Source organism: Ceraceosorus guamensis, assembly GCF_003144195.1.
Source record: "Ceraceosorus guamensis strain MCA 4658 unplaced genomic scaffold IE81scaffold_36, whole genome shotgun sequence".
Classification (NCBI taxonomy): Eukaryota; Fungi; Basidiomycota; class Exobasidiomycetes; order Ceraceosorales; family Ceraceosoraceae; genus Ceraceosorus; species Ceraceosorus guamensis.
In genome coordinates, this window is record NW_020290031.1 from 214,328 (window position 1) to 238,536 (window position 24,209).

Sequence of the window (24,209 nt, forward strand, 5' to 3'; positions counted from 1 at the left end):
TACTCTCGATGATGCGCGCGCGCATGGCATGGCATGGCGCGCACGGTGCAAGTTCTTGTTCTTGAACTCCGCGGTGATCCAAACATTCGCGATTCGCGATTTGCAGTCCAATGCATCTGCACATCCCTCACAACCACCACTGTCACTCATCCACGACTGCCAGCTCCGGCAGCTCGATAGCACCGTTTGAGCGCAAGACAAAAGTCGCGGCCTCTGAAAGCGTCGAGTCGCACCGAATCTACGCGATGGAGTCGCAATCTCCTTCGGCCGTCAGCTCCCAGATGGATTCGGAAGATGAGGGCAGGGAGGATCAGGATCAGGCGACAGAGATGGGCTACGACGAGGATGATGCAGAGGCGGAAGAGTGAGTAGCACAGTAGCGCAGCAATCAGAAGGTATGAGCTGCCCACTGCTCACGCTCGACCCTTTTTAAGCGAGGAAGAGGAAGAGGATCAGGATGATGAGGATGACGACAATGATGGAGACGCTGATGACGATGACGAGGAGGACGATGATGACGAGGAGGATGATGACGACGACGACGACGACGCTGATGATGACGACGACGACGACGAAGAAGAAGAAGAGGAGGAGGAAAACGATGGGGAGGGCATGGGTGAGCACGAGCACGAGCACGGGCATGGGCATGGGCATGGGCATGGGCGGGAGCACGACGTTACCTCGTGCGCGATGCGCTTGCTGAGACGGATCGCTCTTGCTACTTTGACTCTCGATACGCAGACGGGGATGGGCGGCCAGCACGGCAAGGATCCGCATCAGACACATCGCAGGCAGGTCTAGTCAACGGATCACCTAGGGCGTACACCGCCTTGGCGCTGGCCCGCTTGGCAGCCATTCGACCTTCTCCCTCCGTCTTCTCTGCCAAGGCATTCAACATCGAACCCATCGGCGCCATCCCTCATTCAGCTCACATTCACTCCATGTGCCTATCTCAGGACGGCACAACTCTCCTCAGCGGCGGCTCGGACGGTCACGTGCGCAAGTACGACGTCTACGCCAGCCTGAACGGCAGGAACCTCCTGACGCAAAACATGAAACACAATTTCAGCGATGGCATCCACAAGGGTGGCGTGCTTACCGCTTGGTGGGCCAACGAAGAGGTGGCGTGAGTTGGCGCGAGTGTCCACGCATAGATTGGGTCGTTGTTGTGAGTGGCTCGCATTGATCTATCCCTCTTCCCCACAGTGCCGTCAAAGGGGAGCAGGCTCAAGATGACAATCTGCCAGTCAGCGCGGTGCACAGTCTCGCTATACAGCGCGACTCGCTGTGGTCCTTGAGTGGTTGCGAGGTGAGCAGAGGCGCAAGTCGACACGTGTCGTGCGCGTTGCGACTTTACGTCGGGACTGAACCACAACAAATGGGTCTTTAACATTCCATCGGGCTTGCGCATAGTCTGGAAACATCAACCTCTATAGCATCAGGCACGAGCCTGGGCAGTTGAGGCACGTGCTTCGCAAACACAGAGGTGCGGTCTCGGCACTGACACTCGCAGATACGGATCACACGCTCATCAGCGGAGGCTGGGATCGGGGTGTCCATGTGAGTGAAGCGTGACGCAGGACAAGCTGCAAGGGACGCGCAGCTGAGCTTCTCTCGATCGGCGCCAGCAATGGGATCTCAACACTGGACAGGTTGTCCGCTCATTTACAGGACATGCGGGTCAAATCTCTTCCTGCTCCATGCGATCCGTCCAGCCGAGCGGCAGTAAGGAGTCTGCTACGCGAAGTCCCACAGTTTCGCTCCGGACACTGAGAAATGGAATCAGCGAGTCGCCGCGGAAAAAGGCGAGAACTTCCAAATCTCTCTCAAGAAGCTCAAGTCCTACGCAGCTCAACGGAATTCAGCAGCCATCGCTGGACGCCAGAGATCCGCAGACAGAGGCGCAAGAAGAGCTCAGTACTCCGCCACTGGACGACGGAGTGGAGCTAGGCAATGATCGGCATAAGAATGCGCTGGATGGCAAGGCAGGATCGCCGCTTATTGCCGGAGATGGGGCACTCGCAGAACCGGGCACTGGCGCGACCGAGGCTGCGCCTGAAGGGGACGACTCAGCCCAGAGCACTCTAGAGAAAGCCCAGAGTACGGAGCCTCTGGGAGCAGAAACACCCGCGGCAGATCTCAACAAGGCTTTGGGTCTAGATACTGGATTCAAGAATCCGCCTAGCAACGACGCGATGGATGTTGATGCTTCCGTGCGGACAAGCACCAATGCTGCGGCCGCAGAAGTCACTACTGCCGCAGCTGCCACGAACGTTCCGCTTGCTCAGATTGAGCCGCGAGCAGATGACAACAAATCTGACGCCGACTCTTTATTCGGCGGTGACAGCGCAGACGCGGATGCGGATGCGGATGCCGATGCTGATGCTGATGCTGACGCTGATGCCGATGCAGACGCGGACGCGGACGCGGACGGAGAGGCGGATGTGGATGCAGAGGGTGAAGATGATGATGATGAGCCCCTGGCTATGCGGGCCATCAGGACCCCAGCTTTGCCGGCTCTCGAGTTGGGACCAGACATTGGTTCTCAGACGGGCGGCATAGGCTCCATAGCGCTGCCATTCAACGCTTCGACGCCAAGCCGGAACGACTCCGGCAAGAAGGGTAAGAAGGATAAGGGCCCTTCAAATAGCAAAGCCAGCAAGACGTCGCCAGCTGTACCAGAGTTGGCACCTGCTAGACCTCCAAGAGCGCCTTTTGGCGGCTTGACAGCTGGAGCTGGCTTCGATTGTGATGTGACCCAATTCAGCGATGACGTGCTTTTGACCACGACGCTGGGTGGACAAGTGACGCTGTGGGACCGTCGAGTGCCAAGCACAGATCTGCCCGGCGCGTCAGCGGAGCCAACATTGAACAAGGGTGTTCGAGCCCTGCCCTTGCCAGAAAAGACTCCTCCTTGGTGTGCCCACGCAGCTTGGAATGCTGCTGGAGACAAGATCTACGTAGGACGCAAAAACGAGTGCGTGGAGGAGTGGGACGTCAGAATGCTTGGTAATGCGCGTCGCTCTGCGACGAATCAGTCTGCGGAAGCGCAAAACCCCGGATTGAGTAGAGTGTTTAGATTACCAAGCGATAGCGGGCCTGTGAGCTCCGTCGTCGTCATGCCCAACCAAAGGCACTTGATCTTGTGAGTACGCAGCGCTGGCCGCTTCGTCATCGTACAATGCCTGACGCCGTCTTGCCGTATCGTACATCTGGCAGCGGTTCGCGCGACAATGTGAGGCTGTGGAACATGGATACATCGCCTGATCGGTTGCCCTTCCGCATTGTTGCCGGCCATCATGGAGGGACCATTTCTTCGATGGGTGAGCAGCGACACAGACGTCCGACACCGTGACATCCTCGCACGCTGATCATATCATCCTGAACCATGCAGCGATTGATCCGACGTGCCGCTTCCTGTTCACCGCTTCTGGTGACAGAGGATGGCTTTCGGATTCTACGGAGGCCATCATCTTTCACGAGATCAGTCCTATATGAGAGGCGTGCATTGCCCTGAAACCACGCGTTGCGCAGCGGCCTTGCAACAGCGCCTCGTTCACATACAGATTGCGTGTCTGCTAATCTGGCCTTGCTCGATGCATTTACCAACTGCTCAAGTCTGCTGCCTTTGGCCAGCCCTGTACAACAGTCACCTCACTCATGCATGCACACGTCAACGGTGAGACGACTTCGTGAGAGCATCCCCATTTGCGAGGTCGTGCGGGCGAGCGAGAGAAGCAACTACTGCAAGTCATCTCTTTTTGCTCCGACTTGATGCCAGCGAGGGAGGGTATCTTGACACTAGCCCCGGGTGGTCTTGCTGCCAACTCTACTTCTTGACTTTGCGCAGGGAGTTGTAGTGCTGTAGTGGCAGGGGTCGAAGTCTACTCAGCGCCCATCATCGCACACAACTTCCAGGTCGAGCCCAAGTCACAATCGCGCAACACTCGCCTCTCCGAGACCGTACATTTTCCTGTGATAAGATATGACGCAAGGCTCCCCTTTGTGCTCACCCTCGCCCACCTTGAGTGTGGGACTTCCCACTTGCACGACATGGATTTGCGTCTTGTAAGCTCGCGACAAGGCCAGAATCTCAGGTTGTCCGCCCCACACGCCAGTGTTTTCCACTGCGTCGCAGTAATCGAGAAAGTGTTCTGTTGCGAGTGAACGTTGTGCGCGTCAGTCACCGATATGCGCGTACTGCCTCATGTGGGGGGCCTCATCGCATACACACGCACTCCTTGCCCTTTGTTCGACATCTTGCCCCTGTGTTCCGGCGGAGTCATTGGTGATGCCTGCCATGTGCTCATCCGAGTCGGATATGAAGGGGATGAACTCTGTAGCATTTGCGCGCATATGCTCGGCAGTCGCCTTGCGTGTATCCCTAAAATCTACCTTTTTGTGAACCTTGCCCAGGGTGTGCAGCTGATCTGCGACGGCTGCGTACAGGCTGTGGGGCCGGAATGGAGCGTGAGAGGAAACAAACGAGTGCAAAAGCATTTACGTTCGCACGGCGCTGCTACCCACCAGTGGCCATCAGGGTTGATCTGCGATGCACACCAAGACCCGAGAAGATCAGTGCTACGTCATGAGCACGTCACCATGTGGCTGCAAAAGCTACGCACCTCGACCATTTCCCGGCCCAGCGAGGAGCACAAGTCGGCCATGCCCGCTCGTTCTCTCTCTGCTTCATCAGGTTTGCCGCCGTTAACTTTGAGCTCCAGCTCTGCTTGCGCTCTCAGTGCTGCTTGTTCCGCATCTCTCCGCGCCTACAGACGCCGTGGCGGCAAATGGGTCGAAAATGGAGGTGCGCGAGCGTCCAGGTCAGCTCACAGCTACGTCTGCGGCGTCGCAAAGCAGCAACACTGACAAGTCTAGCCTTCTGTCTGCCAATCTTGGGGCCCATGATGGCCCCTGAAGTTTGCTGCACATTCGCATCGTGCGTATCTGCAGCGGTGGGTGAATGACCGAAGAGCTTCTTGATTCCTTGACCTGCGCTCTTGCCGATGCTCCTCCTTCTCCCAGGCTCTGAGACATCCTCTGTCGAGGCAGGCAAGCCGAGGGTGGCATTTGAGGTAGGTGGGCTTTTGGTGCTGCTACCGGGACTGCTGCCCGGCCTACCGAGCAGCCTGCCGCCAGCTTCTTTGAGCGAGGCCATAGTGCTGCCGCCTGCGCTCATGGTGGAGGATGAGGAGGCCGAGGTTGCTTGAGAAGCAGCGCTGTCTGTGGACGCAGTGGGCTGCACGGGTGGTGCGATGGGCGTCGCAGTTGATGAAGACAATGCATCTGCAGCTGCGTCCCTCGCATCGAGAGTGGCCAGCAAGTCTGCAGCTATGTCGAAGCCCTCGTCATCCTCTCCCACCGCTCCAGCTCGCTGAGCTGCCTGCGTAATGGAGAGCGTGCGTGGAAAGGGGGCGGGGGTGGAAGGAATTGTCAGAGAGCCGAGAGGCTTCGCCGTGTTGCTCATCATCACGCCATCCTTGCTGAGACTGACGCCCATGCGTCGCACTGTCGCTGCACGGACATCTGAAGGCGTTGCAGGCTGGGCATAGCAGACACGGCTGCTGTGTCGCTGATGTCGCGCATTGCCTCGAGCCAGACGCAAAGATCCTCGAAGCTCATCGCCTGTGCATCGCTGCAGGTGCACCTCCATTTCAACTCACCTCGATGTCGGCGCGAGTGGAATCGTTTCTGGAAGGCGTGTGTCTGTTCACCTTTTTCTTGCCTCCTGCCATCTTTGAGTGTGATTGCTAAGGCCAAGTCAGAGCGTGGTGCATGGGTGTTGTTTGCGCGTGCGGGCGTGGAGACAGGTGGATCGTTGCAGAGACGACTGCGCTTGTGCGATGAGATGCTGCCTCGATTGATCGAGTGCCTTGTTGCGCGCGTTGCAGAGAGCGACAGGGTTGTGTGCGCGCGCAGGGCCGAAATGAGGGGCGTGTATGCGGAAGTGAGACTGTGACTGAGCAGATATGGGATGCGCCGATAGCGAGATCAAGCGGGATCAAGGAGAGTGTTCAAACGTGGCGAGGGAATGGTCGAGGCAAGACAAGGCAAGTCTCAGCTTTGAGTTTGAGTGTCAACTTTTCGAATGCGAATGCGAATCTTGAATGTGCGAGTCTGAGTGATGCAACACCAAAAAAGCAGGAGGATGCCAAGCAACGCAAAGCGGATCTTGAACGCTGCCAAGTCTTGGAGTCTTGAGTGTCGAGTCTGAGTGTGAGTGTCGAGCTCATGCATGCATGCATGCATGCTGCAGAAGTCGAGTTGTGACATGCGGTGTTCAAAAGTGAAGTTTTGTTGAGTTCATTAAAATTCAAATTCTTGATTAAACGTTTTGATTCAAGATTCAGATTCGGTCAGAGTAAATCATTAAGTGCATATTGAGAAGTCCGTGTGAAATCTTGAATGAAATGACACAAAACTCTTCACTCAAATAAATCAAGAACGAACAAGTCTGCAGTCTTGAGTCAGAGTCAAAGTCTCGAGTCTTGAGCCAGAGTCCAAATTTGAGTCACAAGTCAGATTTTTGATACAGAATTTCGAAAGTTGAGTCTTTCACATCTATCGAGCCAAAAGTGGAGGGGACGAGTCAAACAAATAAGCATCAACTCTGAACTCAAACTCGTGACTCAACACTCAGACTCAGACTGTCATTCAAGATTCAAGATTCTTGATTACGTTTCATCCTACTAGCGACGCCTGTTCGAGCCGCTTGCCCTTTGCTCACCACCCGATCGCCACTCTTGACTCTCTGGGTCACATTTCCGACACTGCAGGCTTCGCACTAAAAGTTGAGGACCTCAGCATCGAGCGGGCACAGCACGGTCTACGTACGTAAGAGTGGAAAGGGCACCATGTCGTCAGGTCGCAAATTACTACGCTACGATGATCTGGTAGAGGATTCGGTAGGCGCGTTCCACTCGCAGTCAGCTCGCAACCCACGCAGCGTCGATTTCTTCAGAGCGGGTCAGCAGCTATGGGGCAGCAGTGCTGCTGCCCAATCAGACATTCGCAGCCACGCCAACAAGAAGCGCAAAAACAGGGACACTCACAGTGCTGGCAGGTCCACTAGGGGAGTGTGGAATCCTGCCGCCAGCGCTCAAGCTCCACACACAGCGACCGATGGACCAGACCGGTCGCTCGAGCTTCGACAGCAGCAGCAGCAGCAGCAGCAGCAAGACTCTCGACACGCCCATCCGGAAGCACCGCCACCACCACCAGCACAACTGAATGCCAGATCAGTGGTGCGCGATGCCACCTCCAGACACCTCTCCGCAGCTGCCAAGCGATCCCAGTCTGCTGCATCTACACATCCAGTGTCTGCCGGCTTCAGATTTACAGCGCATGCGCAAGCTTTGCAAGCATCTCGAGTGGGTGAGGAGGAGGAGCATGACGAAAAGGAGGAGGAAGGGGAGGAGCATGGTCCGCAACAGATGGAGCAGCAAAGCGTGGTAGCGTCTGTGCCCACACTCGCCGCACCGGCCTCAGAGTCGCCAAGAGATGTCATTGTACAAGCAGCACCAAGCATCCTCTCCATCCCAGCAGATGAGCCCTCTCTGCCCGAATGGCTGTTGCCTTGGAGAGACCCCGAGCAGAGAGTGGAGCCGGGTCTGGATGGTTGGGAGCCGACACCTTACCGCGCGTCTGAATCCTCACACTCTGACCCTGATTCGGGCTCTGAAGAGGCAGATGAGGATCAGTCCGCATCACGCGCACCTCAAACATCTGGCATTGCAAAACCGCAAACGAATTCCGAGGAAGAGGAAGCCGAAGTTGCAGAGAGCTTGAAATCCGTCCCGGATCGTTCTGACGCTGATCCTGCTACAAATTATGTCACACGAGCCGAGGTCACTCTTCCTACATCCATCTCGGGTGCTTCACTGCCAGGACAAAGCAAGAGCTCGGCTGCAGAAGATTTGAACGTCGGCAAGTCGCCTGCTGCAGTGGTGCCGGCTGTTCAAGAGGCGGGATTGGCAACGCACGACGACACAAGACTTGAAGAAGACGAGGTTGAGGAGTCGCACCAGTCAATGGACGCCGACATCCGCCGCACTGAAGAAGATGAGATCGAGGAGGAAGCCGAGGCGATGGAAGAGGAGACTGAAGACTGGGGCGAAGGGTACGAATGGTACAATGACGAGTGGGAGCGTCAGATGCTGGGCGAAAACGCGAAACCAGGTGTTGCGTCCGCCGTCATGGCCATGCTAGCGGCCGGCATTGGGCAAGAAAGTGATGAAGAGGCGGAAGATGAAGACCAGGCAGCGCATACCACAGAGTTGGACTCGGATGGACGGGTCATCAGATCGCTGACGCACGATGAGCTCTGGGCAGACGAGGCAATGACAAGCGCGTTCTCAGCCGCCGTCGACCAATTCAAAGCCATGCATAGCTTGGGTCAAAATGGCCTCGTCATCAGCGCCTCAGACTCGCCACCGCCTGCTGCGAATCTCACCTCCAGCGCGCTGTGGTACGACGCCCCTCCACCTGAGTCTCGCGCTGCCAAAAGCGCACGCAAAGCTGGAAATGCTTCGGCAAAAGCGAGAAAGGAAGAATCAAAAGCCGCACGAAGACACGCGCAAGAGACGAAAGTAGCTGCAAGAAAGGAAGCTAAGCGGTTGCAGGCGGAGCAAGACGCCAGATACGCGCAGGCTATGGAGGAAATGCAGGCGCACAGGCAAATCGTCGCGCCTTTGCAGCCTGCTGACAATCAACCACCGGCTGCAGACTCGGTATCCGACTCTAAGATGGCAACGCCTTCCTCAAACGCCGAAACTTTGAATTCGGGACCGAAGAGAAAGATCAAAGGTGAGTTGCATAGCTCGCAGCGCTGACCTCACCTGGTATCCTCGGTTGATACTTTTTCTCATACGATGCCATTTCAGGCACGATCCCCCCCTCAGCGCCTCTGTCGGGTAGACCGGCGTGGCTCGCGGCCTGCGCAACCGTCTCGAGCACTCCAAATTGTGTAGCTGGCGTTGAATGCGGTGGTCCGAAGACGTCCAGTACCGCCACCGCGACGGCGCAGGGCGGGGAGCAGAACTTGTCAGCGCGTGCAGATGCTTCTGCTTCAGGTCACGCCGCACCAACAAGTACCGCTCAAGGCTACGACCCCGAGCTACTGCAGTCACTGGCTCACGCGTGGTACTATGCAGGCTACTACCAGGGCATTGCAATGGCGAAACATCAAAGCTAGTGGCCTTGTGGGTTGACCCGCCTCGGCGTGGCCCCCTTTCATTTAGATTACGAGTCGGGATTCGAGCAGAACGACGAAGGGCTTGGCTGTGTCTCGGGAGGATGAAAGCCGTCGATCGCTATACACTCTCTTGCACGCATGGCAAGATGACAGCTCTCCTCATTCCGACTTCAAGACGACGTACTTGAGACCCCAAAGGTCTTTGTGCGACCCGGGTGTACCACTGCGGATGCAATGGCACGGCCATCATGCGATGTGGCGCGACACGCTGCTGACAACATTCAAGCACACGAGTCCTCGTGGCGTGGCAAGCAAGATCGTCTGCTCTTCGTCGCATCTCCATCTGATGGACATCACGCCTAAAGGCTCCGCAAGAATTCAGACGCGGAGCATGCGCAGTATCGTGGCGCAAACTTCCCTGGTGAACTCCACGCAAGCATGCTGCGGGACGACCATTGCGGCTTACACACTGCCTGTTGCTGTGTTTGAATTGGCGCTATCTCCGTCTCTATGCGATGATATGTTTTACTTGCAAAACTCACACATTGCACCACCACTTACGACGCTGCGACGTGATGCCGCACGCGGCTGCTATCTTCATGTGACACTTCCATCAGTATGAAAGCAGAGGACGGCAATGGTGAGAAACTGCGCTTTGCTTCAACGTAGTCAACCGCACCCCAGCCCACACAGGTTGCGTATCGAAGAGAATCTTTACCGCAACAGCGCCTCGCTGTGGACACAATCTCGATGACCGAGCTCGCTGCAGGGCACCTCGAAACACTGCCCAGCGCAGTGGCGCCGCACTCCGTTCACGTTGTACCTGAGACCATCAATTCCGCTCGCGTGCCGTCTCAGGTACGACAGCGAGCACCGCGTATCTGAATCCATTTATCGCAGCTCAACAAATGTCTGCGCAGGGATCACGACTCGGTCCCATTCCACGAAGCTCACAAGCAGGCCTCTTGGAGGAGTGATCAGCCAGAAGCGCCGCCTCCTTCGAGCTTCGCCTCTTCTCAAAAGGTATTTAAAGGCCCTTCAGCTAGCTTTGCATCTGCCGAAAGTTGGTTCCTCATCCCGCGATAGTACGCAAGGTGCCTCCAATCTACATCAGCACTTAGCACATCACAACGTACACACACGGAATTCATCAGCAAATGTCTAAGCTGTGGCTCAGATTCGTCGTCACCGCTGTTTTATGCAGCGTGATCCTTGTCGACACATCACACGGTCACGTAGCTGAACACAAGGCCGGCCTGAACAAGCGTGAAACTTCCTCTGGAGCTGGCGGAGGTTATGGTGGCGGCGGTGGCGGTGGCGGTGGTTACGGTGGCGGTTACGGCGGCGGCAGCGGTGGTGGTTCGAACCCAGCTGACGCTGCCGCCTACTATGCTAACAAGTACGGCGGCTCGGGAGGGGGCGCTGGTTTCGGATACGGCAAGGGCTACGGGTCTGGGGCAGGGACTCAAACCTCCCAGCACGGCACGAACGGTGCTTCTAGTGCTGGCAAGACAGGCGGTGGGAGTGTGAGCACGCACGGCAAGGCTGGAAGCACTACCTCATACTCTTCGGGAAATTTAGGCGCCGGTAGCGACTCTGGTCACGGTGGTGCAGCAGGCTCGACCAACAATGCCAACGCAAACAGCAACACCAATGTTGGCTCTACCCGCGGCGGAACTGGCACAGCTACTGGAAACAAAGTCGGCGGCACTGGCAACGGAGGAAGCACAGCAAACATTGCAACCGCCCATCAAGGTGGTTCGAGCGGGACTAATTTCGACTCTGAGTCAAACAAAGCCACGGGCGTAAGCACCAAATCTGGCACGGGTCCCGCACATGATAGTGCTACGGGCTCCAACACGGAGAGCTCCCAGAACGCCAAGCCTACTACTAGCTCCAACACCGGAGCCTCCGGAAACGAACAAGGCACAGGCTCCAACACAAGTGTCTCTGGTAGCGTCGGAGCCAACAATGGCAGCAAGAATGGGTCCGCCGGTGGTGCAAACGGATCGGGAAGCGGGTCGGGCGGTGGCGCTGGAGGGGGCGTCGGTGGAGGGAAGGCAGAGACTGGCAGCACAGCCGGCCTGTCCGTCGTCAAGACGGGACCCGGAAAAGCTGCAGGCCTGGACACGAATTACTGGACTCCAGGAGGAGGAAATGAAGCACACGTGTCCATTATCGAAGGTCCTCCAGCGGGCTTCAAAATGTCTTGGGACAAGACTAGCGCTTTGTTCGGAATGGGCCTTGACGATAGCGATCAAAGCCGGTGAGGGCGTCCGAGCTCTGAGCCCGTCTACCGAGGCCAAGAGGCTGACCCTCTTCATATTTGCTGGACTTTGCTTCCCTAGAGTTGTAGGTTTCAATGCGGCTCAGTTCGACGTCACCGGCATGACGTGGCTCTCTGTCTATGGTTGGTGCGAGTCGCCCCAGCTCATTGAATACTACATCATTGAGAACCATGGCGACACCAAGGCATTCCAAGGCAAAGAGACCGTCGCGACCGCAGAGATTGATGGCAGTTCTTACACTTTCGTCACAAACCCGCGCACTGGGAAACCGTCGATCAAAGGCCAATCCACCGACTTCATACAATACATCAACATCAGATCGGAGCCCCGAAATCAAGGCAAAGTTAGCACGGCCAAGCATTTTGAAATGTGGGGCAAAGCAAAAGGCCAAATGAGCAAGTGTTCCCATCAAATCGTTGCAGTTGAAGGTGTTAATAGCTCCGGAGAGGTCACGGTTACAGTAGACTTCGGCCAAGGTGGTGGAGGTGGCGGTGGCGGTGGAGGTGGCGCCAAAAATAGCGAAGGAGGCTCGGCCGGGGGCGCAGCGGGGCAAGCAGGCTCATCAGCGGCTCACAAACGTTCGGAAAGCTCTAATTCGACTGGACCGAACAAAGCTCATATTTTGAGACGCCAGATTCCAAGCGGTTTGAGGGATATGATCGAGTCATACTCGGGGCAGCGCATTCCAACCAAGTATGGCGCCGAAGGCCTCGAGACCGACAAGTCTCAAAACACTCACACGCAACACAACACGCCCTCCAAGCACAACAATGGCGGCGCACGAAATGAACAACCCCAAACATCGCCTGCCAACTCTCCCTCGAGAAAAACCTCCGCATCTGCCTCCACGGACGCTACTGTGGAGGCTGACACACACGACGGCAAAGGCACTGTGCATAAGAGCTCTCATCAGGAGGTGCATGCACGAAGCGAGCTGCCATCTAAGCACGCGCCCAAGAAGGCGCTCACGAAACGCTCCCATCGCCGTCACCGACCCTTCCGCTTCTGACTGTTTGGAGTCCTGTAGTCTCAGAGTCTGTATGCTACTTCACGTTATCTACCGTCTTGCTGTGAAAAGGACATTTTTCTCATTGTCCAAACAAGATGCGCGCAGCTTTGTGGCTTCGCCCCGTGTGTACTGACGATAACCGGGAGAACAGCTGTTCTTTCGTCTCCAATGACGTGCGCTTCAATCGCAAGCCACTGCAGCTCATGCCCTGACACCTCCGGTGATTCTTGTCCAACGCTGTTCGGTCAGGGCTGAGGCACTGGTTGCGGGAGCTGGAAACAACTCTCCCGGTCACAAAGCAAGTGATGGACTGTAAAGGGCGCTCTGATAGTCGGTCAGCTTGATTGACGCTTGCTCCCGTTCATGGCGCTCGTCGTGGTCTTGCGTCCGAGAGAAGACTTGTAAACCTTCTTGTCAGCCAAAAGGAAGCCAGTGCATCAACAGAGCAGTCTTAAATCATTGTCTTCACCCATTCTCATCTCTCATCTGACACAGCCGAGGCAAACCAACATCGGGTCTCAGCATAGACATGGATTGATGCAGACGAGGTAGCGTGGAGCTACGTGCAATGAGGTCGCGCCTCCTTGCGTACGGACATGTCGCGCCCATCGCTTTGTACATTAAAGATCGGTGGGCCTCGGTCAATCGATGTTTGAGATCCAATTTGTCCGCGTGCAGAAATGTGTAGCAACGTCTAGGACGATGATTGGCCGGCTATTTGTGCCTCAATCGGCTCAGAACTAGGCTCATTAATCTCAGGACCTGAGACAAAGTTTTTTAATGTTTACGTTTCAATTCTGCAAATCACACGTGTGTATGTCTGGTCAGAGTCAAAGTTGTAAGTCTCTCTAACATGGCGAGCCCTTTGTTCCCATGTCATCTCTGAGAAGCGTTGTCAGTCGCGCAACAATCCGAGAGGCAACCTGTCCTCTTTGCTGTCCCACGCCACTGACCAATATCTCGCCTGTCCAAGGATCCCCAATGCCGGTCGTATAAAAAGCTTTTCTTTCTGCCAATCGCTTCAAAATATCAACGATCGCCCTTAAGATACCTCCAGCGTTCTACAGCCTTTAGCATGTTAAAATGACAACTTCATCTAGAATTGTGCCCACAGTGTGCCAAGAAACGTTTCATAGCATTTGCTCTGCAGGACATGAACACGGTAAGCAGTTAAGTGGCGTGCGCGACGAATGCAAAAAGATCATCTGATTCTTCTCACCGTGCTACCCCTCGCAGTGAGCGTCTTGTCCATGCAATCAAGAACGCTCTAGCGTCACTCGGGGCCATTTTTCTTTTTCTTAGCCATTGAGTGTCTGTCTCAAATATCGAAACAACGTGGGCCATCTATTCCAGCACTCTGCACGCTCTCATTATGTGGTGAGCTCATCTTTAACCTTACACCCGACCGATGTCCTTGCCCGAGGATGCAAGGTGAGCTGATGCGTAGAGTCGGCTGCACATTAGATCGCGAACCTTCACTACGTGTCGCTGACTTTTCGCCGTCCTAGTGAACTTTATGTTCACGGGCTTGATCTTTTGATTGTGTTGCTGGCTCCAGAACACAGTATGAGTGCTCAGAGACTGAATCGTCTTGCCGAAATTAGATTCCACTCACCAAGAGGATCCTGTAAATTTCAATTAAAAGCTGGGGGAGCATCTGATTCGTGCTGAGAGCTAGCTTTTGATTTGTCTAGTTTCTGATTTGTCTCGTCTACCAACCAGGCGTCCTGCGTGTCGTCGACAGCTTTGACTTGCGTTTGGGTATGATGCGGCGTGACGTTACGCACTTGGCCCAACTTATGGTACAGCCTCTGTCAATTATTTCGCGTTCATGCTATCTGGAGACAAGGGGGCGGAATGAGGGAACAGGCTGCTTACACAAACTGTCGAACTAGGTGCAGAGGCCGTGATAGTGTTGCTGACAAAACTCGTGAGAGCTTCGCCAATGACTAAATTTTGCAGACCAAATTCCTTTTCCGCGCATGATGATGGTCTAGAAGCTAAGAAGACTCGCAACACGATTCATCAGGTGGGGCGCGCGTGAAATTCAGGATGAGATGCCTGAACGACTTCAAAATGAAGCTGGTGACCACGCGATTTAGTAAGCATTGACCTTCGGGGCGGGGCGAGGTTCGGCATGTGTAAAACTTCAAGCAAACAGTTCTAGCGAAAGCTCGCTATGCTTCGACACCAAGCCGTTGTAGCAGCTCGGAGCCACGCCTTTCGTTGTTCAAGTAGAAGCTCATATTAGACACTGCGTTCGACAATGCGCTTGTATCTCGGTTTTGATTGTGATCCAAATTCTCGCGTGCCTGGAAATCGTTGCTCTTCATTAGATGCATGCAAAATTTGGGATTGCAGAGTCATGCTTGTAGCATGTCTATCTTCGTGTTGCTCTGTTGCAGGAGCAGCTTGACTTTCTCGGCGCGTGTTTGCTTACTTGTGCCAGCTCTACAACAAATTTTTCAGCTTCTGAGCTCATGCAGCCTTCAAGAGCCCAGTACGTCTGCTACTACACAGCCACTGTATGCATTGCTAATCAAAGATGTTTCAAGCCTTTGCATCAAGAACAAGTTGCGCGGTCAATTTTTATGTGGCATTCATCCCCTGCCCGGAGAACAGTTCTCCATAGCAACCTGCCACTCACTCGTGTTGATAGGACGCGTCCGCACCCGGCCGACCGTTTTTGACAAACAGTGCGCATCTTTTTTGGGCTATCGACCGAAGCTGTTGATGCCGTCGCCTCATGAGAAACGCCTGCGCAGCTGGCAGCCGGCAAATTCATGCTCGTCTCTATACAATCTACCGCTCCTCATCAGCTGTCGCTGGACTTCTTTTGGCAGACCAAAAATTGAGATAAGCTTCAGCCTCTGTCTTGAAACTTGTACACTTTGCAGAAGCTCGAACACCCTCTTGTCGAGTGGCTCATTTGCGTCTACCGTTTGGTCACTTTCGAGAAGGATCATCGCTTGTGAATGAAAAATGATGTGCTCCCATTTACCTGCAAGCCAAAATTTTTTATTAGAGTGTGGTAGGACCTGGAGAAAGAAATATTTTATCTCGAGGAAGGATCGCCAAGTTTACAGCTGCATCCGTCATCAATGCGAAATTGAAATTGAGAGTGAAAAGCGGCCCACTAAGCTTGTGCAAAAATCGTGCTGCTCGCAGAGGACGTCTTGCCTTCAAAATACTGTTTGAGGAAAGCGTCGATGCACAAGCACATCCACCAAAATATCAATAGAAAGAAAGGCCTACCGGAGGCGAACAGACCAGATCTTCAACCACAAAACGTTAGAGCTGCGCCGAGGACAAGGTGTAAAGTGACACACTCGTAGAGAAGTGCGAGAAGAGTATTCTCTCCACGGTCCACAATTCCGGTCTCGCCGCCTAACATTGACACCACCTTCTTGCTAGCGGTGAAGCATGACCACTGATGACTCGGTAAGATTTGCTCTTCTCCTTTTTCTTTCCCGAGATCTCAAGTTTGTTGTGTCACAGCGCCAAAAATCCGAGACGGTGTCAAAACATTCGTGGGAAAGGCTCCTGAGTCCCTGGCCTACAATTCCTTTACACATCAGATCATTATCGCAGAGTGCATTGCTTATCGTCCACAGGAGCACGAGACGTTCACTTCTACGGAAGCAGGGCAAAATCTGCTAAGAGCAGAGCCAGATCGACAGCCCGCATACCAGATAACCGGCCGGCATTCTGCGAGCCAATCCGCCTTGCCAACCTGCCACGTCGACCGCCTTTCCTTGGCGTGCAATCAGGTCTACATTGACACTTTCAGCTCTCGTATGGTGGCCGACTTGTTTGCGGCACGATGTTTAACTTTACCCTTTGAGTCTTCGACTGGTGTCATGTTCTATGCCTTGAGCCGCCGCATTTGTGACAAAGCGCTTGCTTGAACTCGACTGCATCGCAATTGGAGACCCCACCTGCTCACTCAGTTGCGTCCTCGCTCGAACCTCCCAGGCGCTACTTGCTCTACTCCTGCCGGGAGCCGTTTGGTCCAGCGTCCATGTCGTTGCGCCTGTCTAGCGCCGCCCTGTATCCTCAAAGGGTTGCAAAGCAGTGAATCTGCTCCTCCCTTGGAGAGGCCCAAGTTGCGGTCTTTTCTGGCATCCTTAACGCAGACACCAGGATCAAAGCCGCATTCCCGACCAACGATCGAGAGAGGCACAAATGCGACGCGGCACGATGACTGCACTCTTTTGTTGGCAAGATCGACCCGAGACCGTGGTTGCGAGCAGAAGCGACCCATCGGGTGTCGAGTTCCAGTCCGAAACACGGAACGTGACTCCTTCGAGACCATGCGCGCTAGATCATAACAGAGGACACTACAAGGTCAAATTCTCGCCTCTGATTTGTGCAATACTGCTTCACGATTTTTCCAGGCTCGCAGAAAGGCAGCGTCAGCAAAGCCATCCACTGCCACAGTAACAGAGTGGTGCAGGCCAACTTTGGCCCAACCCTCGAAGAGCCCGCTTTCAGAAGAGGAGCAAGACGCTGCGGCGAGCGCTCGAGCACCATGCAGAGCTACAACTAGAGCTCATGCAGAGCAATCATCGGCATCATCACCTTTAAACATTCAGCAGCAGCAGCAGCGACGGCATCGTCCTCTGCATCAGGTCGAGCACCCAACAGCCGAAACGCAAGGCTATCCAACGCTCACGCCAGATCGTCCAACACCCACGCTAGAGCATCCGCAACCGCGCCTCCACAAGCATCTGCTCTCTCTGCAGGATAACACCAACGATGCGGCCATCGACGCCGATGCCACCCCCTACAGCCCCACCAGAGTTTTTGTTCCCTGGAGCCGCTTTCATGTCCAGCCGGCGACAGAACATCTCGCGTGACGAATTACCGGCGGCTCACATCGTCCGGCTACGATGTTTGCTATTTTGTGCACAACAATGCTGCCGCTAAGATGTTAACACCTCAACCCAGTCAAGCACAGACGTCCCGAAGCTAAGGGGTATGTAATTGCGAAAAGGGCGAGTAGTGTACAAGTAGAGGGTTCTTGACCCTCAGCATGCGTCGGTCAAATGCAGCGAGCTTGCAATGTCTCGCATCACGCCCCATCATCTTCATTTTCGTTTTCGTCTTCGTCTTCATCATCGTCCTCGTCCTCGTCTTCGTCATCGACATCGCTGTCGTTATCCAGTCCAAGCTCGCTTCCAGCTTCAGACGTCGCATCACCAGATTCTTCCCCATCATCTGTCGCCTCCTGCATATCCTCGTCCGACCCATCGCTAGCCTCGTCCTCCGAAACCGACGCTTCATCAGAAGTGGAATCCGGTTCATCCTCTTTCTGAATCAAAGGCGGACAAAACTCGACATTGTACCACCTGGCCCACTCCGCCTGCTCTTGTTTCTGCATAGCATGCCTGTCCTTCAAGTCCAACTCTTCCCAGGCTGCAACCTCGATCGCGTTGCGTCGTTGAAGCGCCATTTCTCTAGCTAATTTGCGCATTCCTCGCCCCGAGCCCTCATCAGCCCCGAGCGCTATGGCACCAGATCGATGACGCTGAAGCGCTCGTACCGCTTCCTCCTCGCTCTCATCTTCGTACAAAGAACTGTACTCCGACACATTGTCTGCCTCGTCTTCCCCATTTCGACCCTGAGCGTGACCCTCCGCTTCTGGTTCGACCGCATCGGCAAGCCTCGGTTGTCTGAATACGTCTTGAGCCGACAAGACACTTGCGGCCAGTGTAGTAGACCCGGTCGTGCTGCCCTGCAGGTCGATGCCGTTCATCAGCGCTTCAGTGTGTGGTGCGACGCAGTAGGGAACAGCACTGAACCAATCCACGGCTGGATCAGCTTCAAAGTTGTCGCGCGCAGCGTCGGCCAGCCTGGAGGCTGTGTGTTTCACCAGCTCTTCTCGACCAGGGATCTGGGTAGACATGGGTGGCTGTAGAGCCAACAACGCGTCATGGACGTGCTCGCGACGGATAAGGTCGTCGTCTTCCACGTGTGTGGAGGCAACGCGATGCACGATGCGCTGGACAAAGGCGTGAATGTGCGAGGTCAAATGCGGCAAGAGCAGTGCACTCATCCGAGCACCCATCGCTTCATCAGCAGTGCTGTTGGCCGACGTCTTTGGTTTCATGTGCTTTTGCCGGCTTGAGTTTCAAGAAAGTGCGGAATTCCATGTGGTCAGTTTCAGAACACTAAATGAGCATCGCAGCACAACTCACGACCAGAGCAGCGCCAGACCATCAGCGCGCAGCAATGTCGACTCGTTGACTTGTTGTAGCGCAGCTTCATTCTCGTCGAAGCCCAGCATCCAACCCCGAAGCACGTCGTCTCGTGAGACACCAATGTGCTCCCATCTCTGCGGAATGCTGGGAAGAGTAGGAGCCGATTCGTGGACCGTATTCTGAGGAACTGCAGGTTGGGTCATCGTTTGTCCCTCAGTCGGGGCAGACGGAAGGAGAGTACCCCCAAAAGGCACGTACGCTTCGTCTGCGGTCGGAGTCATGCCCGAAGCGCTTTGCGGATCAGGTGATGCCTGATCTGTCGCACTGGGAGGAGGTTGAACGCGAAGTAAGAGGTCCGCACCGAGCAGTGCCGGCATACCGGTCTTGACGCGATTGCGGATTCGGTCTTTCACTCTCTTGCGTTCGATCTGGTCCATGTGGGACAAGTCAGCCCCATGAAAGATGTAGCGACCCTCCGAATTGACGTATTCACCCCTAACGTGGCTCAGAGTCTTGTCAACCTTTGTCCTGGCGTCTCTTGCCGCTTTGAGCTTCTTCAGCCTTTGATTCTTCTGCACCGTCGCCCGCACCTGCTCTTGGAGCTCGGGTGGAAGTAGAGGAATGAGATCTTCGCCGAGATCATTGTCATAATTTCGATGGGGCATATGAAGCAGGCCGAGCTTCTGCGCAACCGCCGGACCGTACAGCTCTTCGCGCTTCTTGATACGTTTTCGCATTAGTTTCCTCTGTGGGCGAGGCAGGTGACCAATATCGATGCCGCACACGAGGTCAGGTTTGTGGGGCCTTTGAGGATTCTCAGGAAGTAGAGCCCTACTCTTGCGTGGACGTCCTCCCTTCCCTCGCTGAGCGGAAATGCCACTCTCATCATCTCCTGCATGGCGTATCGCAGAGAGTGTCTTTGCCGAGGGAAAACCCTGCAAGTGCGCGAGTTCCTCGACTGACAGATCCGAAATGACTCGCATCCGAGCTTGATCGCGGGTCGTTTGCATCGTCTCATTGCCTCGTTTGGCGCGCTCGCGAATGAAGCTGCTTGCTCTCAGCTCAGCGAGCGCAGTACTGACCGCGGCAGGTACGCTCGCGCTCTCGTCCACGCGCAAGACGTCTTCGCACCATACAAAGCTGCGTGAATCTTGAAAACGCACCTTGTACTTCCCTTGCCGACGACTCTGATCTCGCCTCGTTGCTACGCGAGCTTGATGCGCACTCAGCTTTCCGCGTCGTGATGGTGGGGCCACAGTCTGAGGAGCACCAGAGCTAGGCCGGTACGCTTCGACAGGCTCATCCGTCCAGAACAGCAGGCCAAGGTCTGTAGCGGTGGACCAAAAGCTCTCGTTCTGTTCGGGCACGGGTTGCAGGTATCGTGTGGTCGCCGCCTTTGTCTCCCATCGCGGCACGGGGTGCGTCTTGGCAAAGTCGAGGTAGCTGCCAATGGCACTAGATGTGGAGCAGAGTATCAGGATGGCTTCGCGTATCGAGTGGATGGCAGGTGGCTGCCGTGCTTGATGCACTGTCTGCTTCTCTTGCCTTTGCAATGCGTGCCGCAGAAAGAGGCAGCAATTGCGCACCTGCTCGTCCCAGCTGATGGGCAAATGCATGCCATCGGATAGCTCTCGCATCGTTGTCTGGGCATGGCCATGAGCTGGCACTGAAGCCTCGCTGCTGATCATTACCCCACCGCCTCCCATCATCATGGGCGCCAAGGAGATGTTGGAAGGTCCAGCGACGACTTGTGCGTCGGGATCGTGCTGCATTCCGCTCGAAGGGGCATCGTTTGCCTCTTCGCATGCCAATTTATTGAGCAGCCAAGCTTCGCGCATGTGCATCGCCTTTGCCTGAGCCTCTTCCACCTCGAGCCACTCGCGGCTCACTTCGACAGCTTGTGGCATCCTTCGATGCACCGTGCCAGCCCTTTGCCGCAAGCTGTGATTGTCCTGACCAGCCGTTCGTCGATGTTCCAGCAGACCTATGAGCACGCAGATCTGCTCGATTGGCTTTCCCACGTCGTCTGCTATCAGGTCTGGTCTCTGCTTGGAGTGACGAGCTAGAGAGGGCCACAATCTCTCCAACTCTTCCAAGGTCCAAGCAGACTCGTCGTTGGAAGAAGCGATGGACGAATCGGAGCGGGATGCATCCGAATCGCTGGATAGCTCAGACGAATTGCCGCGACGACGTGCTCGTTTGCGTTTGCAGCGATACTTGTGCAGGTCGGAGCCAAAGTACTCGTACTGCTCAACTTGGCGTGCAGAGACGATGCCTGGTCGTAGGTGCTGCATGAATTGGTCGCTCTCGTGCAACAGCAGACGGGCGTAACCATGCGTGAATCGCTGATCATCGCGCGATGCGATCGGTGCTTCCAGCTCAGCCTCTCTGGCTCGCTTGCTCGCAGTCTGCGGTGTAGTCCGCTCTGCATCGACCGCCGCCTCCGCCTCCGCCTCGATCTCACGCTCGACGACGGGTGAAGCCGAAGTGGAGGGCGTGGGAGCGTCGGAAAGGGATGCAGCTGAGCCGTTGGCGACGGATTGCGCCGGATTTGGTGCTGCGGCAGAATCTTGCTCTGTCGGGCTCGCAGCAGCCTGAGCTGGAGGGTGAGGAAGGTCAAGGAAGTGAATGTGTGAATCGTGCTGAATAGGATAGTGTGGTGGATTGTAGGGCGCATATATGCCAATGGAAGTGGAAGGGGAGTCGCCGCTGCCTGACGGAGCGGAAGGGTAGCTGGCGGGAAAGAAGACGGGAGCATGGATCATCTGCTCTGCCTCTGCCTCCGCACCTGCACCCGCACCTGCACCTGCACCTGCACCCGCACCTGCCTCTACCCCTTGACTCGGCTGATGACGGGAGTGGTCAGCCTCGCCCGCGCCGCCCTCCTGCAAGGCAGCGGCTGGAGCAGGTGAATGTGACTGGATGTGCTCATCGCCGGTGTCTCGCTGGCCCTGCATGATATGGTCGACTGCGTCATCGCGAGGTCAAGACCAGCGGGCGCGCACTCTCGACGTTGTGTGTGGACAAGGACGCGGGCGACCGGATGAGAATAAGTCACGAGTGAGAGAGCGTTGGAGTCTTGAGTCACGAGTAGTCGTGGGTGGGTGCGGGTCTTGAGTGTACATGATGCACAGCGGGCGGTGCGCTTGTGAGACCGCGGGTGTCCGTCACCAATCGTCTTGATTCGTTATTATTCACACCAGATTCTAAGATTCTGATTCGCTCCACCTTGCTTCGTGATTTACATTCGTGATTCAAATTCAATGTTGAAGTGACATTCACCATTCACGATTGCAGCAAAAACAAAAACAAAAACAAGAACAAAAACAAAAACCCAGACAAGAACACGTCTGATGAGTCGCACACTCAGACTCTTGACCTTTTTTGGTAGCCCGCGGGGAGGGCGCGTTCCTGCATGCCTATATGTGATCACGTGAATCACGAATGCCGTTCGCGCGGCGCGATCACTTTGAATTCTTGCGCGCTGTGCATGGATCTTGCATGCACGATGGGTGACGCTTGAGCGCAAAATCAGGAATGTTGAACCGTAGCCACGGTGCAAGCTAATCAGGAAGTCAAAAGTCGAGATCAAAAATACCTGCCACGTTTGATGCTGGGCCCACCTACCATCGTGGATCGTGTGACTGACTGCACGGCCACATCATCCGGCGGACTTTCGAAGCTGGCTAGCTGTTCACGATTCACCATTGACCTTTACAACTCACAATTCACGATTTTGCGATTGTATTGCACCGCATCTCTATCGCCAAAATGGCATCTAAACGTATCCTCTGATCAATGTGCTTGTCATCACACACCCACCCCACCATCGCCCACCGTTCCCTCTTCCGTCCTCTTGGCCTCGACGCCCAGCATGGCCAGCACAGCCCTTCCGATCCTCGCACCATCATGCTCCCTCTTTGCCCTCTCCAAACCCTCCCTTCTCAAGTCGCCCTGTATCAAACCCATCTCCGTTCTCGCATCGATCAAGGTCTCTACGATCTCTGCATCAAATTCCGGATGCCCTTGAAGGGTCAGGATGTGCAGGGATCGACTGGGCGCTGGACCTGATGAATCTTCGACGGAGGAAATGTCAAAGGCGATGTAGTCCGATGAGGAGACGGCCGAGGGTAAGGGCGGTGCATCGGTGGGGTATCGCAGTGCCAGGCCTTGCACCGAACAGCGAGATGTGCTGCCGAGATTCTCGAATGTTTGCCCTTGAAAGTCGGGCGGTGCGGAGGCGACGATATCCCGATGGACTTGATGGATGCGCTGGCGAGAGAGACAGTCACGAGTGCGGGAGGAGCAGTTGCAGGATGTGTATCAGAGCAGCGCCCAAGCAAAAGCAGATCGTCCTTGCTCTCATCTCACCATGATACCTTCGCCATGCTCGTAACCGAGGTACTCTTTGCCCTCATCGCTCAACTCCACCTCATACACGCCCAACTGAGAGGGGCAGTGAACACACACTGCGAGCATCAGCCGTTGGGTGGGTTGTGTGCGTGTGCGCACGCATGGATAATTGGCTAGGAGCAACGACTCACCTCGAATCCATGCTCATTGAGCTTGACGGGCGCATCCAACGCCCTTGCGATGATCTGATGACCATAGCAAATGCCGACTGGGTATGCTCGCGGGCATCAGCAAGTGGGCTTTCCAGACAGGCAGTTGGACAAACAGGCCATGGCATGCTGCCCACTACTCACTGATGCGTACAAGCGGATGCTCATACGCAGTGTGTTTGAGCCAGCAAGACAGCTTGTTTGTCCAAGGCACATCTGCGTATGCTGATGAGGCTGAAGATGGGCGAGGGCAAGCGGGCAAGCGGGCGAGCGGGCGAGCGGGCGAGCACGCGCATGAACGGGGGAGCATCAGTTACGGTGCGAGATGCGCTCCCTGCTGTGACCGCTAGGCAAAGCAACGCCGCACGTCTCGCTTCGCTTCGCTTCGCTTCGACTCACCGCTACCGGTGACGATGACTGCATCCCAAATACCATCCTTTAGCTGACCCTCTTCCGGATAGTGTTGCTGAACGACATCAAAGGGTATGATGTCCAACTCGACCGTATCTTGCCAGGCGTGACGCGGGATGGAGGAGAGTGCATGGTTGAGCCATTGCGGGTATATGCGCTTGTAGTCGCCCCTTTTGGCTACCACGGCTGCTGGTGGTGTGTCTGCTAGCAGCAGCGCGATGGACAGCGTCTTGTGTCCCATGATGATCGTCGCTGAGCGCTGGGTGGTGTGGTGTGGTGTGGTGTGGTGTGGTGTGGTGTGGTGTGAGCAATCACGCTCATGTTGGACATGAGCGAGACTCAAAATGCTGCTGCTCTCTCACTCAAGTCACGTATCGAGTACGCGCTGCATGCATGCACCTCACACTCAACATTCACGATTCAACATTCAGATTCGTGATTCAAGTTTACCTCCTTCATGATTTAATTCGGATCGCATCGGCCGGCTGTGGCCGAGCGCGCGTGTTTATTGTGCACGCCATCATCAAGTCCAATCACAATCAC

General features: G+C 55.3%; 7 protein-coding genes across 7 annotated transcripts; 4 read left to right on the top strand and 3 right to left on the bottom strand.

Moving 5' to 3' along the window:
• Positions 1 to 126: 126 nt before the first annotated feature.
• On the top strand, positions 127 to 3,877 carry IE81DRAFT_153667 (WD40 repeat-like protein). Its single transcript, XM_025510467.1, has 8 exons — positions 127 to 364; positions 439 to 616; positions 742 to 1,126; positions 1,207 to 1,309; positions 1,414 to 1,560; positions 1,629 to 3,145; positions 3,220 to 3,323; positions 3,395 to 3,877. Exons 2-8 carry the CDS (start codon positions 613 to 615, stop codon positions 3,496 to 3,498), a joined length of 2,364 nt encoding a protein of 787 aa, XP_025369080.1. The 5' UTR covers positions 127 to 364; positions 439 to 612; the 3' UTR covers positions 3,499 to 3,877.
• IE81DRAFT_324102 (cysteine proteinase) lies at positions 3,494 to 6,202 on the bottom strand. The gene is made up of 7 exons (XM_025514143.1): positions 5,664 to 6,202; positions 4,871 to 5,383; positions 4,626 to 4,769; positions 4,528 to 4,547; positions 4,239 to 4,450; positions 3,952 to 4,154; positions 3,494 to 3,862 (listed from the first exon to the last, which is right to left on the bottom strand). The coding sequence occupies exons 1-7, from the start codon at positions 5,733 to 5,735 to the stop codon at positions 3,830 to 3,832; spliced, it is 1,197 nt and encodes a 398-aa protein (XP_025369081.1). The 5' UTR covers positions 5,736 to 6,202; the 3' UTR covers positions 3,494 to 3,829.
• Positions 6,203 to 6,854: 652 nt separating this feature from the next.
• IE81DRAFT_330613 (hypothetical protein) lies at positions 6,855 to 9,193 on the top strand (the record flags this gene model as incomplete). Its single annotated transcript, XM_025515198.1, has 2 exons — positions 6,855 to 8,805; positions 8,883 to 9,193. The coding sequence occupies 2 exons, from the start codon at positions 6,855 to 6,857 to the stop codon at positions 9,191 to 9,193; spliced, it is 2,262 nt and encodes a 753-aa protein (XP_025369082.1).
• A 1,024-nt stretch (positions 9,194 to 10,217) lies between these two features.
• IE81DRAFT_358021 (hypothetical protein) lies at positions 10,218 to 11,944 on the top strand. The gene has a single exon (XM_025516700.1). The coding sequence runs from the start codon at positions 10,351 to 10,353 to the stop codon at positions 11,461 to 11,463; it is 1,113 nt and encodes a 370-aa protein (XP_025369083.1). The 5' UTR covers positions 10,218 to 10,350; the 3' UTR covers positions 11,464 to 11,944.
• On the top strand, positions 11,561 to 11,944 carry IE81DRAFT_283443 (concanavalin A-like lectin/glucanase; the record flags this gene model as incomplete). Its single annotated transcript, XM_025511565.1, has 1 exon — positions 11,561 to 11,944. A coding segment is annotated over one exon (384 nt), but the record flags the coding sequence as incomplete, so codon positions are not given.
• Positions 11,945 to 17,453: 5,509 nt separating this feature from the next.
• Positions 17,454 to 21,816, bottom strand: IE81DRAFT_324105 (hypothetical protein). Its single transcript, XM_025514144.1, has 2 exons — positions 18,691 to 21,816; positions 17,454 to 18,615 (listed from the first exon to the last, which is right to left on the bottom strand). Exons 1-2 carry the CDS (start codon positions 21,648 to 21,650, stop codon positions 17,565 to 17,567), a joined length of 4,011 nt encoding a protein of 1,336 aa, XP_025369085.1. The 5' UTR covers positions 21,651 to 21,816; the 3' UTR covers positions 17,454 to 17,564.
• A 598-nt stretch (positions 21,817 to 22,414) lies between these two features.
• On the bottom strand, positions 22,415 to 24,034 carry IE81DRAFT_324106 (class I glutamine amidotransferase-like protein). The gene is made up of 5 exons (XM_025514145.1): positions 23,655 to 24,034; positions 23,400 to 23,489; positions 23,238 to 23,314; positions 23,065 to 23,139; positions 22,415 to 22,965 (listed from the first exon to the last, which is right to left on the bottom strand). Exons 1-5 carry the CDS (start codon positions 23,905 to 23,907, stop codon positions 22,504 to 22,506), a joined length of 957 nt encoding a protein of 318 aa, XP_025369086.1. The 5' UTR covers positions 23,908 to 24,034; the 3' UTR covers positions 22,415 to 22,503.
• Positions 24,035 to 24,209: the final 175 nt, after the last annotated feature.